Source organism: Pimephales promelas, chromosome 13, assembly GCF_988280905.1.
Source record: "Pimephales promelas chromosome 13, fPimPro1.hap1.1, whole genome shotgun sequence".
Taxonomy (NCBI): Eukaryota; Metazoa; Chordata; class Actinopteri; order Cypriniformes; family Leuciscidae; genus Pimephales; species Pimephales promelas.
In genome coordinates this window covers 4,464,552-4,479,761 of record NC_142781.1, presented here as the reverse complement: position 1 = coordinate 4,479,761, position 15,210 = coordinate 4,464,552, and the positions used below count along the sequence as shown (strand labels likewise).

Genomic DNA, 15,210 nt, shown 5'->3' with positions numbered 1-15,210 from the left:
CTCATGATGAGAGGAAAGAGAGTGAGCCAGTCAGTAGTAGCGGGCGTATCCACTCATTATGGGAGGGGACGGACTGAGCCAATCAGTAGTAGGGGGCGTATCCACTCATTATGGGAGGGGACAGAGTGAGCCAATCAGTAGTAGGGGGCGTATCCACTCATTATGGGAGGGGACAGAGTGAGCCATTTAGCAGAAGGGGGCGTATCCACTCATTATGGGAGGAGAAAGAGTGAGCCAATCAGTAGTAGGGGGCGTATCCACTCATTATGGGAGGGGACAGAGTGAGCCAATCAGCAATAGGGGGTGTATCGACTCATTATAGGAGGGGACAGAGTGAGCCAGAGTGAGCCAGAAGGGGGGCGTATCCACTCATTATGGGAGGGGACAGAGTGAGCCATTTAGCAGAAGGGGGCGTATCCACTCATTATGGGAGGGGACAGAGTGAGCCATTTAGCAGAAGGGGGCGTATCCACTCATTATGGGAGGGGACAGAGTGAGACATTTAGCAGAAGGGGGGCGTATCCACTCATTATGGGAGGGGACAGAGTGAGCCATTTAGCAGAAGGGGGCGTATCCACTCATTATGGGAGGGGACAGAGTGAGACATTTAGCAGAAGGGGGGCGTATCCACTCATTATGGGAGGGGACAGAGTGAGCCATTTAGCAGAAGTGGGCGTACCCACTCATTATGAGAGGGGACAGAGTGAGCCAATCAGTAGTAGGGGGCGTATCCACTCATTATGGGAGGGGACGGAGTGAGCCATTTAGCAGAAGGGGGCGTATCCACTCATTATGGGAGGGGACAGAGTGAGACATTTAGCAGAAGGGGGGCGTATCCACTCATTATGGGAGGGGACAGAGTGAGCCATTTAGCAGAAGTGGGCGTACCCACTCATTATGAGAGGGGACAGAGTGAGCCAATCAGCAATAGGGGGTGTATCGACTCATTATAGGAGGGGACAGAGTGAGCCATTTAGCAGAAGGGGGCGTATCCACTCATTATGGGAGGGGACAGAGTGAGACATTTAGCAGAAGGGGGGCGTATCCACTCATTATGGGAGGGGACAGAGTGAGCCAATCAGTAGTAGGGGGCGTATCCACTCATTATGGGAGGGGACAGAGTGAGCCATTTAGCAGAAGGGGGCGTACCCACTCATTATGAGAGGGGACAGAGTGAGCCAATCAGTAGTAGGGGGCGTATCCACTCATTATGGGAGGGGACAGAGTGAGCCATTTAGCAGAAGGGGGCGTATCCACTCATTATGGGAGGAGAAAGAGTGAGCCAATCAGTAGTAGGGGGCGTATCCACTCATTATGGGAGGGGACAGAGTGAGCCAATCAGCAATAGGGGGCGTATCGACTCATTATAGGAGGGGACAGAGTGAGCCATTTAGCAGAAGGGGGTGTATCCACTCATTATGGGAGGGGACAGAGTGAGACATTTAGCAGAAGGGGGGCGTATCCACTCATTATGGGAGGGGACAGAGTGAGCCATTTAGCAGAAGGGGGCGTACCCACTCATTATGGGAGGGGACAGAGTGAGACATTTAGCAGAAGGGGGGCGTATCCACTCATTATGGGAGGGGACAGAGTGAGCCATTTAGCAGAAGGGGGCGTACCCACTCATTATGAGAGGGGACAGAGTGAGCCAATCAGTAGTAGGGGGCGTATCCACTCATTATGGGAGGGGACAGAGTGAGCCATTTAGCAGAAGGGGGCGTATCCACTCATTATGGGAGGAGAAAGAGTGAGCCAATCAGTAGTAGGGGGCGTATCCACTCATTATGGGATGGGACAGAGTGAGCCAATCAGCAATAGGGGGCGTATCGACTCATTATAGGAGGGGACAGAGTTAGCCATTTAGCAGAAGGGGGGCGTATCCACTCATTATGGGAGGGGACAGAGTGAGCCATTTAACAGAAGGGGGCGTACCCACTCATTATGAGAGGGGACAGAGTGAGCCAATCAGTAGTATGGGGCGTATCCACTCATTATGGGAGGGGACAGAGTGAGCCATTTAGCAGAAGGGGGCGTATCCACTCATTATGGGAGGAGAAAGAGTGAGCCAATCAGTAGTAGGGGGCGTATCCACTCATTATGGGAGGGGACAGAGTGAGCCAATCAGCAATAGGGGGCGTATCGACTCATTATAGGAGGGGACAGAGTGAGCCATTTAGCAGAAGGGGGTGTATCCACTCATTATGGGAGGGGACAGAGTGAGACATTTAGCAGAAGGGGGGCGTATCCACTCATTATGGGAGGGGACAGAGTGAGCCATTTAGCAGAAGGGGGCGTACCCACTCATTATGGGAGGGGACAGAGTGAGACATTTAGCAGAAGGGGGGCGTATCCACTCATTATGGGAGGGGACAGAGTGAGCCATTTAGCAGAAGGGGGCGTACCCACTCATTATGGGAGGGGACAGAGTGAGCCAATCAGTTTTAGGGGATGTATCCACTCATTATGGGAGGGGACAGAGTGAGCCAATCAGCAGTAGGGGGCGTGACCACTCATAATGGGAGAAGAAAGAGGGAGATTTGAAGAAAGAGGGCTATGAGACTTAACAAAAGAGAAAAGCTCATCATTGGAAAAAGAAGGGATTATGATCAGGCAAGACCTTTAGGACCCACATTAATATTAGAAAAGTTCTCCAGCTCCTATTAAAAGTAATGTGCTGTATATATAAAAAAAAGATATAGTGAAACCTGTAGACCCACATGACTGTGTGTCAAGGTCAATTGAAAAAGTAATTAAAAAGTCTTTTAATATTTCAGAGTGTTTGATGCGTCTATGACAAGGTTTCTTCAGGTTATATGATGTCCTTGGTTGCCATTCCAATAGCTTTATGAAATAAATACTTTTTTAGGAAATAGTGATTCAAATCCAAGATGAATTATACTAAGAGTATACATGAAAAATGATGGACTTTTTGAGGAAACCATACAAACCCAACTTGAATGCAGAGAGTACATTCATAAGAACTTGGTACGTGTTTTGAACAGGTTTTCTCCTTTTCTATGAGGACGCTCTTATTTCTCCTTATGCAAATGAGAACACACTACAGCAACAACCAATGATATTGCAGAGTGATCTGGCGACCGATACACTTGGATACCGTGGCAACCATTGAATCACTGTCAGTGTGAACAGGACTTTACGTTTGTGATCCGGCAGTTTCACAGATTGACACACAGCCATCCAGTTCGTCCAGGCAGGTGTTTCATGAATACATTTCACAGAATGTCCTCTGAAACATTATCATCGAGTGAAAAAGACGACCCCATACTCCTAAATGATTTTTTCGAGCAGTCCACAGATGGTTGAGCTTGATGGTCTTAATAGGGAGAGAGAAATGCACTTTTCAGCAGTTCACACATTGCTACAGCATTTCTGACACAGCAGTGTGAAGTACACAAGAGACAGGACGTCCAACACACACGCCGGTTGAGGCTTGATGTTGAGGTCTGGTTCACACTGAAGTTGATCTCCAACGGCCATGGAAACAACTACATCGAGTTTCATTATTTGCCAAACGCTGCGAGGTGATCTGCATTTCAAAGGCACAGAATCAGCGGTTCTCAGGAACAGAAGCTAAAAACAGCCAACTCCAAATAAACTGCACCATTAGCTTGACTGGCAGGCGGTTCTTTAGCCCTCAGTGTCAGGGTTTGGATCCGGTCTCCTCCCCGGTGATTTACTACTATTTTGGATGGTAACACATTTTGGTGGGCGTGTGCGTGTGTGAACAGCTGGGACCATTATAGACCTCCGCTGATGCAGTGTGCACGGCCAAATTAAAGACGTTTGCCATGATCATTGATTCTAATTCTGAATCCATTTCCAGTCCTCATTTATTACTTTTTCAGTCAGATGAATCATTTAGAGTAGATTGTCATGTGATGAGATCATTTCATTCGCAGTCCGGTTGATGTTTATTATGGCTTTTCAATATGCAGATTAGTATTGGCTGGGGAAATGAGGATAATTCAAAGATATTGAATATGTGATTGTGGTATACACACATTAATATACTTATTTTGTTGTATTTTTTTAATCATTGATCATAAATCACTTTTTTTGTTGTTTCTCGTCTAAATATGGGTCAGGGGGGCAAAAGTAGCCCAACTGTTTAATGAATTAATCTGTGTGTGTGTTTAATATACAAAGCTAAATGTTAATATTCTCTCCGATAAAGATTTTAATTTCATTTCAGAATTTGTTCTTTCGAACTGGATATTTAATTCTTTAATTATCTCAGAATTACGAGATATTTTTTCATGGAAAAAGTTTTTCTGAATTAATGACTTGATTATCTCAAAAATTATGAGAAACTCAGTTTCTCAATTATGAAAAACAGAGTAAAAAAAATGTTTTTCAAGAAAAATATATCTCGTAATTCTGAGATAATTACCTCGTTAATTCAGAAAAACAGAGAAGATTTTGTTTCTTCAAGTGAATGCAATACACTTACGTATATATTAGGGCTGTCAAGCGATTACATTTTTTAAATCTAATTAATTATAGAAATTTAAAATTATTTATATACATTTATATATATATATATATATATATATATATATATATGGCAATGAAGATTACCTATTATTTGTCATTTAAGTGAAATTACTGAACTTAAATATACAAGCTTGATAAAAATGGTCATTTTAGAAGAAAATTTCAAATGGCATTTAGAGGCTTTTTGCATTTGAACTCTTCATATATATATATATATATATATATATATATATATATATACGGAGGCGTATTGCATTCACTTGAAGTAAAAAAATCTACTCTGTTTTTCTGAATTAACGAGTTAATTTTTCATGAGAAAAAAAATTTGCTCTGTTTTTCTGAATTAATGAGTTAATTTTTCATGAGAAAAAAGTTTTTGCTCTGTTTTTCTGAATTAACGAGTTAATTTTTCATGGAATTTTTTTTTTTTGCTCTGTTTTTCTGAATTAATGAGTTAATTTTTCATGAGAAAAAAATATTTTGCTCTGTTTTTCTGAATTAATGAGTTAATTTTTCATGGATTTTTTTTTTTGCTCTGTTTTTCTGAATTAACGAGTTAATTTTTCATGGAATTTTTTTTTTTTTTAGCTCTGTTTTTCTGAATTAACGAGTTAATTCAGAAAAAACAGAGCAAAAACTTTTTTCTCACGAAAAATGAACTCATTAATTCAGAAAAACAGAGCAAAAATTTTTTTTCTCATGAAAAATTAACTCATTAATTCAGAAAAACAGAGAAAAACTTTTTTTCTCATGAAAAGTTAACTCATTAATTCAGAAAAACAGAGCAAAAAAAATTCTCATGAAAAATTAACTCATTAATTCAGAAAAACAGAGCAAAAAAAATTTTCTCTTGAAAAATTAACTCATTAATTCAGAAAAACAGAGAAAAAATTTTTTTCTCATGAAAAATTAACTCATTAATTCAAAAAAACAGAGTAGATTTTTTTTTCTTCAAGTGAATGCAATACGCCTCCGTATATATATATATATATATAGAGAGAGATTTGGTATAACAACTTATATCCACAATTAAAGTGAATCCCATTCGATCTTTAATTTATATTATATATAAGCATTTTGTAAGATCATGTGATGTGAGTTTAGAAAAGGCTGATAATGAAATGCCCTGTCAACACTATCTGTGGTCTATTATCTGTGTCTATTGTTCTCAGTCCACAAACCTTCACACACTGCCACTTAATCTTAAACTTAAACCACTTATTCTTTGAGCGTTATTCTTTTGTCTGTATTCTGCCATTATTAGCCCTTATTCTGGATCATCATCACCACTTTCACAAAAAAGTATATTCTTGGGACCTTACGTGAATCTTTAAACAAATGAGAAATGAAATAGAGCGACTCCTGGCTAGAGCTTCACACTTTTACTCAAAACTCGCTTTAAACCACCATTGAATGTTTGTATTAACTTCCAATTACGATCCAATGTGGATTTTAGTCATGTAATGATGTTGAAATATGTTATATTTAGCATTTTATATGCAGCGTATGCAGTTTATCTTCTCGTTTAATGTGTCTTTGGGTTCAGAAGTGTACAGGACACAAATAAACACGAGCGGACGGTTTATGAATTCATATGTGTGTTGATATTCTTTTCAAAATATCAAACAATTTAAGATAATTGTTCACTCCTGACATAAGAAATGAATGTCTCTGCAACCTACAGTAGTTCAATCTTAAACAGTGGCCAAATATCAAAGATGGAGTCTTTAATCTCTTAAATGAGACTGAGTTTTCCCCCGTATCAAAGAAAATTAATCATATAGACATTACAAAAAGTAGCTTTAGATATTATATTTGACTCAACATAGAATTTATTACACAAACTTTTAGGCAACAATGGCCATGAGGGTGAGTAAACTGACCATACTTTTCTCTTTTTTTTTCAACTTTACCTTTAATGGTTTTTTTTACTATTGTGGAATAGGAAATTATTTTTTAAATAAAATAATTCTATAAATACGAAAGTAGAGCTGAGTTTTAGTGTCTAAATGACTAAGTCATCACAATCGTTCTGCTGTGGCTTTATACGTCATATTTCCACTGACAAAAACACAATATTGTGTCTAAAATATAACACGTTATTAACTTTATTAATTATTTAACTGTTGTATAAAATCAGCATCACATTTGCACTCAAGCTATGAGGAACAAAAACATCTGTCGTTTGATACTGCTTAACTTGCTTATATCATGTGATATGAGAAAAGCTCACATTTTGCCCCAATATCTTGAATTATAGGTGCATATAACAGCATCTGTCAGCAATCAGCCGTGTGAAATGTGAGATGACCTACATTTCACGCTTTAAATGCGTTAATAATTTTTTTCAGAACTAATTAATTCGATTTTATGCATTCATTTCAGTGACTCGATCAGTGCCACATTTACCGTCATCCCATTCGAAGTCATTTTGGATGTTAAGACCCTTGTCCTCAAAAACACTCATTCGTATCATTAAGCCTTCGTCGCCTCTGTGTTTGGGAACCGAATCCCGACTGTGAAGGTCTTCCAGGCACTGATTATGAAGCCCGGATAATTACATGGCAGTATCGGAGGACATCCTCCATAGCGGAGCTGCTATTATTTCCCAGAGTCGCGCTGTCTTGGGGAATATCACAGCGCTGGCTTTTCCGGATGTGAAATTTAATTTCGCTCTTTATTTGGTGTGTTTCTCCAGGCTGATCCCGCAGATGGTGGGTCTCCTGTACGTGGGGAGCTATGACATGCCCTTTGCACAAATGAAGGTGAGAGAAACATTGCTTTGCTTCTTTGCAAGTACAGGCGCTGCTAAAGATAGTCGTGTCATATTCAAGTGTTCTTTACATGATGTGCTTTTTCAGACAGACAGGTGAACAGTGCGTCACACACACGAGGTCTTTACCGAAACACTGATCCGCAGCTCGAGGCGTCATCGGGCGCTCTGTACGGGAACAGGCCTCTAAACATGTGCCGCCTTTAAAGGGATAGTTCACTTTGAAATTAATTTTTGATATGTTTTAGCTTCCCTCAAGGGCATCCGAGATGTGAGTGTCTTTGTTTCCACAGTATTTTCAATTTTAATATTTTTAGGTCAAACCGTTCTTGTCTGTCAGTCATATAATGGAGGTCTATGGTCACCACCTCAAAGTTCATGCACAGAGAAGTCCAAATTAAACATGATTTAATGACTCGTCAATGTAAGTACACATTGATGACCTAAGACATGAAACGAGCGGTTTGTGTGAGAAAACCAACAGTATTTAGATCGTTTTTACCGTCTAAGTGATCTGAGGGTGCTGGCGCTTCGGTCTGCGAAAGCGGCGGAAGTGATCTCTCGCGCGGTTGCGGAAAAAATTCAACATTGTCTGTTGAAATATCGAAATCGTCTTCCATTGCGGTTTCCTGTATATCTAAATATGTTTAGATATTCACAGTGAAGGATAACACTTCTGAGATCTCTGTGTAAACATTGACGCGAGAGATCACTTCCAGACCGAAGCGCCCGTGCCTTCAGATCACTTGGACGTGGCTATGATTACAAGAGGTAAAAACGATATAAATCCTGTTCGTTTTCACACACAAACCGCTCGTTTCGTGTCTTAGGCCATCAGTGTGTCCTTACAGTTACGAGTCATTAAATCATGTTTAATTTGGACTTCTCTGTGCATGCTCTTTGAGGTGGTGACCATAGACCTCCATTATATGACTGATAGACACGAACGGTTTGACCTAAAAATATCAAAATTGAAAATACTGTGGAAACAAAGACACCCACATCTTGGATGCCCTTGTGATAAGCTAAAACATACCAAAAATTAATTTCAAAGTGAACTATCCCTTTTCCCACAATCTAAGATGCATCACATGCACTATGCACTACGGCAAGCTCAGTAAAAGGTGGAACATATTGTACAGAAACGTGTAAGCCTATTCTTGGTTCACCCAAAAATGACAATTTCAGACTCGTAAGACTGGTTAATCTTCGGAACACAAATCAAGGTCAAATCCAGTGTTGTAGTCGAGACCACCTCACTCGAGTCGAGACCAGAGACGGTCGAGTCCGAGTCGAGACCGAGACCAGTGAGGGTTGATTACCTAGTTTACTTTTATTTACTTAGAGAAATCCTTTTTTTTTTTTTTTTTTTTACTGAATTTACTTAGAGTTTAAAAAATATGATCAGTTTAGGGTAAAAAGGCCACATAGTAGGTGGTGTTAAAAGTAATTTTATTACAATTTGTCATGCGCAGTTGCGCACTAGAAAATCACCAATCACTGGGCGTGTCAATCAATTTAAAGAAATATTTTATTCACATACATTAATAATCATGAAAAATATTTTGAATTGAACTCGAGTGGACTCGAGTGGAAAAAAAAATGTTCGAGTACGAGTCAATTCCGAGTCCAAATGCACACGAGTCCATGACAAGACCAAGACCATTAAAATATGGTCTCGAGACAGAGTCTCGGGTACTACAACACTGGTCAAATCAAAATCTTTTTAATTAAACCTGAGAGGTTTCTGTCCCTCATTGAAAGTCAAGTTAACCAAGACTTAGAAGATCCCCCAAAAAATGATATAAAGGTGTCACAAAACAAATTCATATGAATTGAGTGGTTTACTCATGATACATGATGAACAGATTTAATGTAGGATACGTAGAGCTCATCAGAACTGTAAACATGGAGACTTGTGCGTGTCGCTCCAGAACAGCCCTTCACAAGACTGATTAAGCCTCTTCATTTATTATTGACTCATTTTATGGCCTTTTTGGGTCGTCTAATTTTTGGTTACCTGGACTATCAAATGGAGGGACAGAAACAGTTCAGGTTTAATTGAAAAGACCTTAATTTATGGGTTTGGAATGACTTAAGGGTGAGTAAAGGCTTTTCAGAGATTGGGTAAAGTAACGCTTTACGCCTCCTCGTTTCTTCCTTGTTTACCTGAAACGAGACTTCAAGATATTTTCACGACGCATGCGCGAGAACTGAACTGAAGTAGTGTAAGCAGATCGCAATTCTCGCGCATGCGTCGTGGAAATCTAAGGAAGTCTCGTTTCAGGTCAACAAGGAAGAAAAGGAATAGTCGAATAAAGTCGTTATTTTTGTTTGTTTTTTCGCACAAAAAGTATTCTCGTCGCTTGATAAACATATAGTTGAGCCACGGTAGTCACATGGGATATTTAAACATTTTCTTCATTGACTTTCTGGGCCGTCAAGAGCCCAAGTCCCTTTGGCAGCCAATGTGGTAGTGAGACAGCTCTCAAATGTAATCAAAAATAAAGATAAAATAAATAAATAAAAATTAAGAAAATATGTTTTTTTGAGGAAAACCTTTATGGATTTTTCTTTGAATAATGGACTTCAATGGTAACCAAATTGTTGAAGTCCAAATCAATGCAGTTCAATGCAAGCTTCAATCGACTCTTCACGATCCCAGTTGAGGAAGAGGGTCTTATCTAGCCAAACCATCGCTCATTTTCCACAATACTTTTTTTAACTACAACTGTTCGGATTGAGCTAATCTGCAATGCGCCAGGAACTACGTCATCACATCTCACGCTCTATAAGATTTAAATACCCAGATTTCGCCGGTTGAAGCTCTCCATAGACCTTTGAAACATAAATGTTTTCCTCAAAAAACGTATTTTCTCTTCCACTGAGGAAAGAAAGACATGGATATCTTGGATGGCATTGGGGTGAGTCAATTATCAGGAAGTTTTCATTTTGAGCTGAACTAATCCTTTAAATTGCCTATATTGGACTACAGACGAACATTAGCCATCCAGGCTAAATCTGACACGTTTTACTGTATTTTCCATGAATAATAATAAAAAGGAGAGAGAGAGAGGGGGGATGGAGGATAAAGTGAGAGAAGCACTGATTATAAAAGTATTAATTTAGTGTAGAAATGTCAATGATTATTTCACCTCATATATGCGTGGTTATAGTTGTTAAATTACAGAGTTAACAACAGGCTAATGCCAAGTTGATTCTCCCATACATTTTAACTTAAAATAAAGATGATGTTCACAAACATCAAGTGTTTGTCTCAATCCAAGTCTAGTTTCTTTCTTTTTTTTATCAGCTAGCAAGAAACCCTTTAAAAAAACATTTTTCTTCTAAAATGCACACTTAATAGTAAATTAATTGGTGACTATGGTAACTGGTATTTGTTCATTCATAACTGATTTGTTTCCTTCTCTCTGAACCACGTACGAGGAGCTGCTGACTGTGCGTCTACCTTCATGTCGTTTCACATTTCATTTCATGTGTGTAAATGTGACCACTGCTTATATTAGTTGTGGCTGGCTACTGATCCTGATGAATAATTGTTTCACAGTTTGAGTGAAATTATCACACAAAAAGAAAACCACACACAGTATATTTTTCCTTGTGAGCTGTGGGTAAAGAGAGACTGCAGAAGAAAGTTAACACGCAGCATCCTTAACATTCAACACACACTACAGCCCTGTTCTGGCAGTAACGCTTTCTCACGGGGGCGTATAGTGTTTTCAACATTTACAGGGGCTAGTCTGTGATTTCATTGCCATCCGAATCCAGAATATCAGTGTTTTTTTCTCCCACCGCCTGTGCAAAACTCCCCGGTCGAATCACCAAGGTTGTGTTGCGATTTAATTCCTGTCCGAATCTCTGAATTTACAAGAGAAGATCAATTGAAAAATCTCTGTTTTTGACCGTTGCCGACCACCGTACGATAACGGTTGTGCATTTTAAATATCAGGCCTACACAAGAAAGTATTTGCAAGAACAATATTTCGTCATGTAAACATTAAAAATATAAACCAATATTTACCTTATGTAAAGAAGAGGCTGTATTACCTTTATTTCCACTAAAATCCTCATTTTTAAAATGGCATCCATTACTTTGAGATAAAATACAAGACTTGTATATGAGACTTGCTCCTGCATCGTGGATGTGAATGAATGAGGCGAATTGCTCATTTATTTTTACGGACGTCCACATGAGAAACAATTGCCGTCTGAATAGGGCTTTAGACTGACATTCAACAATTCATTTTTAAGGACAGAGCTGCAGCAAAGAGTATAGACCTTATGTAGCCCCGCCCCTTTTCAGCGTTGCACTCGCTCGTTGTCTTTTGACTTCCGGTCTGATCTTGCATAGGTATGAATGAACTGCTCGTAAAAAAAAAACTCCCGGTCGACATTTGTTGAGACATCTGCTTTACAATGCTTATGATAAACATTACAATGCTCAGGATAACTTTTGTTAACTCTACAATAAGTAAATTCACTTCACCTGCTAACAGCGATGCCATAAGGTCTATAGAAGAACAAGAGGCGAAACGCTGATGCTTTTTTGGTAACAGCCACTAGGTGGCGCTTCGGTAGCGCGGCCGCCATTTTGGGGTGGAGTTACTGGACAACAGCACCGATAACAGTTTTTTTCTTGCATTAGTGAGTATTTCCATTTTATGCAACTTTACACCTTTACTACTATTATTAGTTACCAACTCCACTAGGCCTGAAATATATTTTGTACGTTTTAATTCCCTGGATCATGCTACAAGCGTGATGATCTTATAGAACATGATGCATTTGCTGTGTCCTGCATAAAAACAGTTTACTGTAAAGTAGAGTCCGACCGATACCGATACAAATATTTGTTGGTTTTAAAATCTGATATTCCGATATATCGGCCGATATTATTGTTTGTTTTTTTTTATTTCAGAAACGCGCAAGAAAATATTAACAGATTTCCCTAACATTAGTTATTTGTAGTTAATTATGAGTTTTAACTAAAATGTTATGATAATGCATAACTGGCTCTCTCTGCCCGACTCTGGCTGGATCAGCAGGTTGCAGGATGTGGCGCGTTATACACGAGTGTTGCCAACAGGGACGGTGTAGAGTGCCCTTTGGTGGACAAACTATACAACTCCAACACTCATGACATGGTTGAAGCGTGATTCGTCTGTTTTTATTTTTATTTTTGGAATATTCATTTATCGGCCATTATAACTGCCGATACCGATATTTTAGAAAATGTCTAATATCGGCCGATATATCGGTCTGGCTCTACTGTAAAGATATTCTATTGCTGCTATATATTTATTGTCCAACATTTATTGCATTTATTTGATGAATTCTTTTATTTCATTGATAACTTCATTGATAAACAGTCTAACGTTATTGTAGCTTTATGAACTGATATCACTTTATTCTTACCTGTCACACTTAATGTGGAGACTAATATAATTAAAGGGGTCATGAACTGAGAAATCTAAATTTCCTTGATCTTTTGACATCTAAGATGTCTTCATATTATAAGAATCTCCTGTAAGTTTCAGAATTGAAAACGTCCTTGTTAGTCCAATAAAAGCTTTTATTGACACCAGCCTCGGCAAACGACTCGTTTTTCAAAGTGGGGAACTATGACGTCAAAGAGGATAAAACACCACCCCCGCAGAAGAAGATCAACACCTACTTCAACACAGCCGGTTTAGCCCCGCCCACCGATTCGCGCATTACACGCATAGCTAAATAACATAGATGCCTACCTCGTGATGACACACCGGATCGAGAGTGAAACTCATTATAATATGCAAAACTGTTGTCCACTCACAGCAGTGGGCGTTTACTTCCAAGTCTTCAGTGCGAGACGCCCATAAAAACTGAGCGTTTGTGAGCTGGGCTCAAAACTAGGACAGAAAATAGCCTTTTACTTATTCATTTTGATGTTTTTTAATGTAAAAACCAAGCGAACGTCATAAGTTGACCTCAGACAACAATATACAATTTTTTTAAAAAGCCAGTTCATGACCCCTTTAACTAAATCCTTGAACTTCCCTGTCTCGAGTTATGTGGGGGGAAAGCCTGGTTAAGTAGCAACTTCTTTTTAACTGCTATAACGTTAACTGTTGTGAGTTAAAATAATCACCTAATTATTTCAACCTAACAATGACCTCTGCACGGACTAAATATATGTATAATATAGGACTGCCGAGCCGCTGCCAAGTCGCTTTCACCCCAAAATGGTGGATGCGTAGGGCTGCTGCTGGGCGTTGGTGTTTGAATTTGAACACAGTATATGCCAATGTTGTTTTCAATAAAAGACATTTGCGCAGAGCAAGCCGATCCACTTTTCCATGTTGATGAGCATTAAAATGAGAAAAAAATAATGGGACAAAAAGAAATCAAGAGACATTTAGAATAGATAAAAATGTGTGATTAATTGCGATTAATCGCAAGTTAACTATGACATTAATGCGATTAATCGCGAGTTAACTATGACATTAATGCGATTATTCGTGATTAAATATTTTAATCGTTTGACAGCACGATATAGTATATGACTGCTGAGCCACTTTCACCCCAAAATGGCGAATGCGTAAGGCTGCTGCTGGGCGCTGGTGTTTGAATTTGAACACAGTATATGCCAATGTTGTTTTCAATAAAAAAAAAATTTGTGCAAAGCAAGCCGATCCACTTTTCCATGTTGATTAGCATTAAAATGAGAACAAAAATAATGGTATAAAAAGAAATCAAGAGACATTTAGAATAGATAAAAATGTGTGATTAATTGCGATTAATCGCAAGTTAACTATGACATTAATGCGATTAATCGCGAGTTAACTATGACAATAATGCGATTAATCGCGATTAAATATTTGAATCGTTTGACAGCACGATATAGTATATGACTGCTGTGCCACTTTCACTCCAAAATGGCGGATGCGTAGGGCTGCTGCTGGGCGCTGGTGTTTGAATTTGAACACAGTATATGCCAATGTTGTTTTCAATAAAAAAACATTTGCGCAAAGCAAGCCGATCCACTTTTCCATGTTGATTAGCATTAAAATGAGAACAAAAATAATGGGATAAAAAGAAATCAAGAGACATTTAGAATAGATAAAAATGTGTGATTAATTGTGATTAATCGCGAGTTAACTATGACATTAATGCGATTAATCGCGAGTTAACTATGACAATAATGCGATTAATCGCGATTAAATATTTGAATCGTTTGACAGCACGATATAGTATATGACTGCTGTGCCACTTTCACTCCAAAATGGCGGATGCGTAGGGCTGCTGCTGGGCGCTGGTGTTTGAATTTGAACACAGTATATGCCAATGTTGTTTTCAATAAAAAAACATTTGCGCAAAGCAAGCCGATCCACTTTTCCATGTTGATTAGCATTAAAATGAGAACAAAAATAATGGGATAAAAAGAAATCAAGAGACATTTAGAATAGATAAAAATGTGTGATTAATTGTGATTAATCGCGAGTTAACTATGACAATAATGCGATTAATCGCGATTAAATATTTGAATCGTTTGACAGCACGATATAGTATATGACTGCTGAGCCACTTTCACTCCAAAATGGCGGATGCGTAGGGCTGCTAGTGGGCGCTGGTGTTTGAATTTGAACTAAGTATATGCCAATGTTGTTTTCAATAAAAAAATTAATTTGCGCAAAGCAAGCCGATCCACTTTTCCATGTTGATTAGCATTAAAATGAGAAAAAAATAATGGGACAAAAAGAAATCAAGAGACATTTAGAATAGATAAAAATGTGTGATTAATTGCGATTAATCGTGAGTTAACTATGACAATAATGCGATTAATCGCGATTAAATATTTTAATCGTTTGACAGCACGATATAGTATATGACTGCTGAGCCACTTTCACCCCAAAATGGCGGAT

The 15,210-nt window shown here is 38.8% G+C and overlaps 1 protein-coding gene across 1 annotated transcript in view; it reads left to right on the top strand.

The window, feature by feature from the left end:
- rngtt (RNA guanylyltransferase and 5'-phosphatase) overlaps nt 1-15,210 on the top strand; it is a 187,266-nt gene that overhangs the window by 159,095 nt on the left and 12,961 nt on the right. Inside the window, exon 14 of the mRNA XM_039664323.2 lies at nt 7,214-7,280. Within this exon, the coding sequence (XP_039520257.2) occupies nt 7,214-7,280 (67 nt within the window). The remainder of the gene's footprint in view (nt 1-7,213; nt 7,281-15,210) is intronic.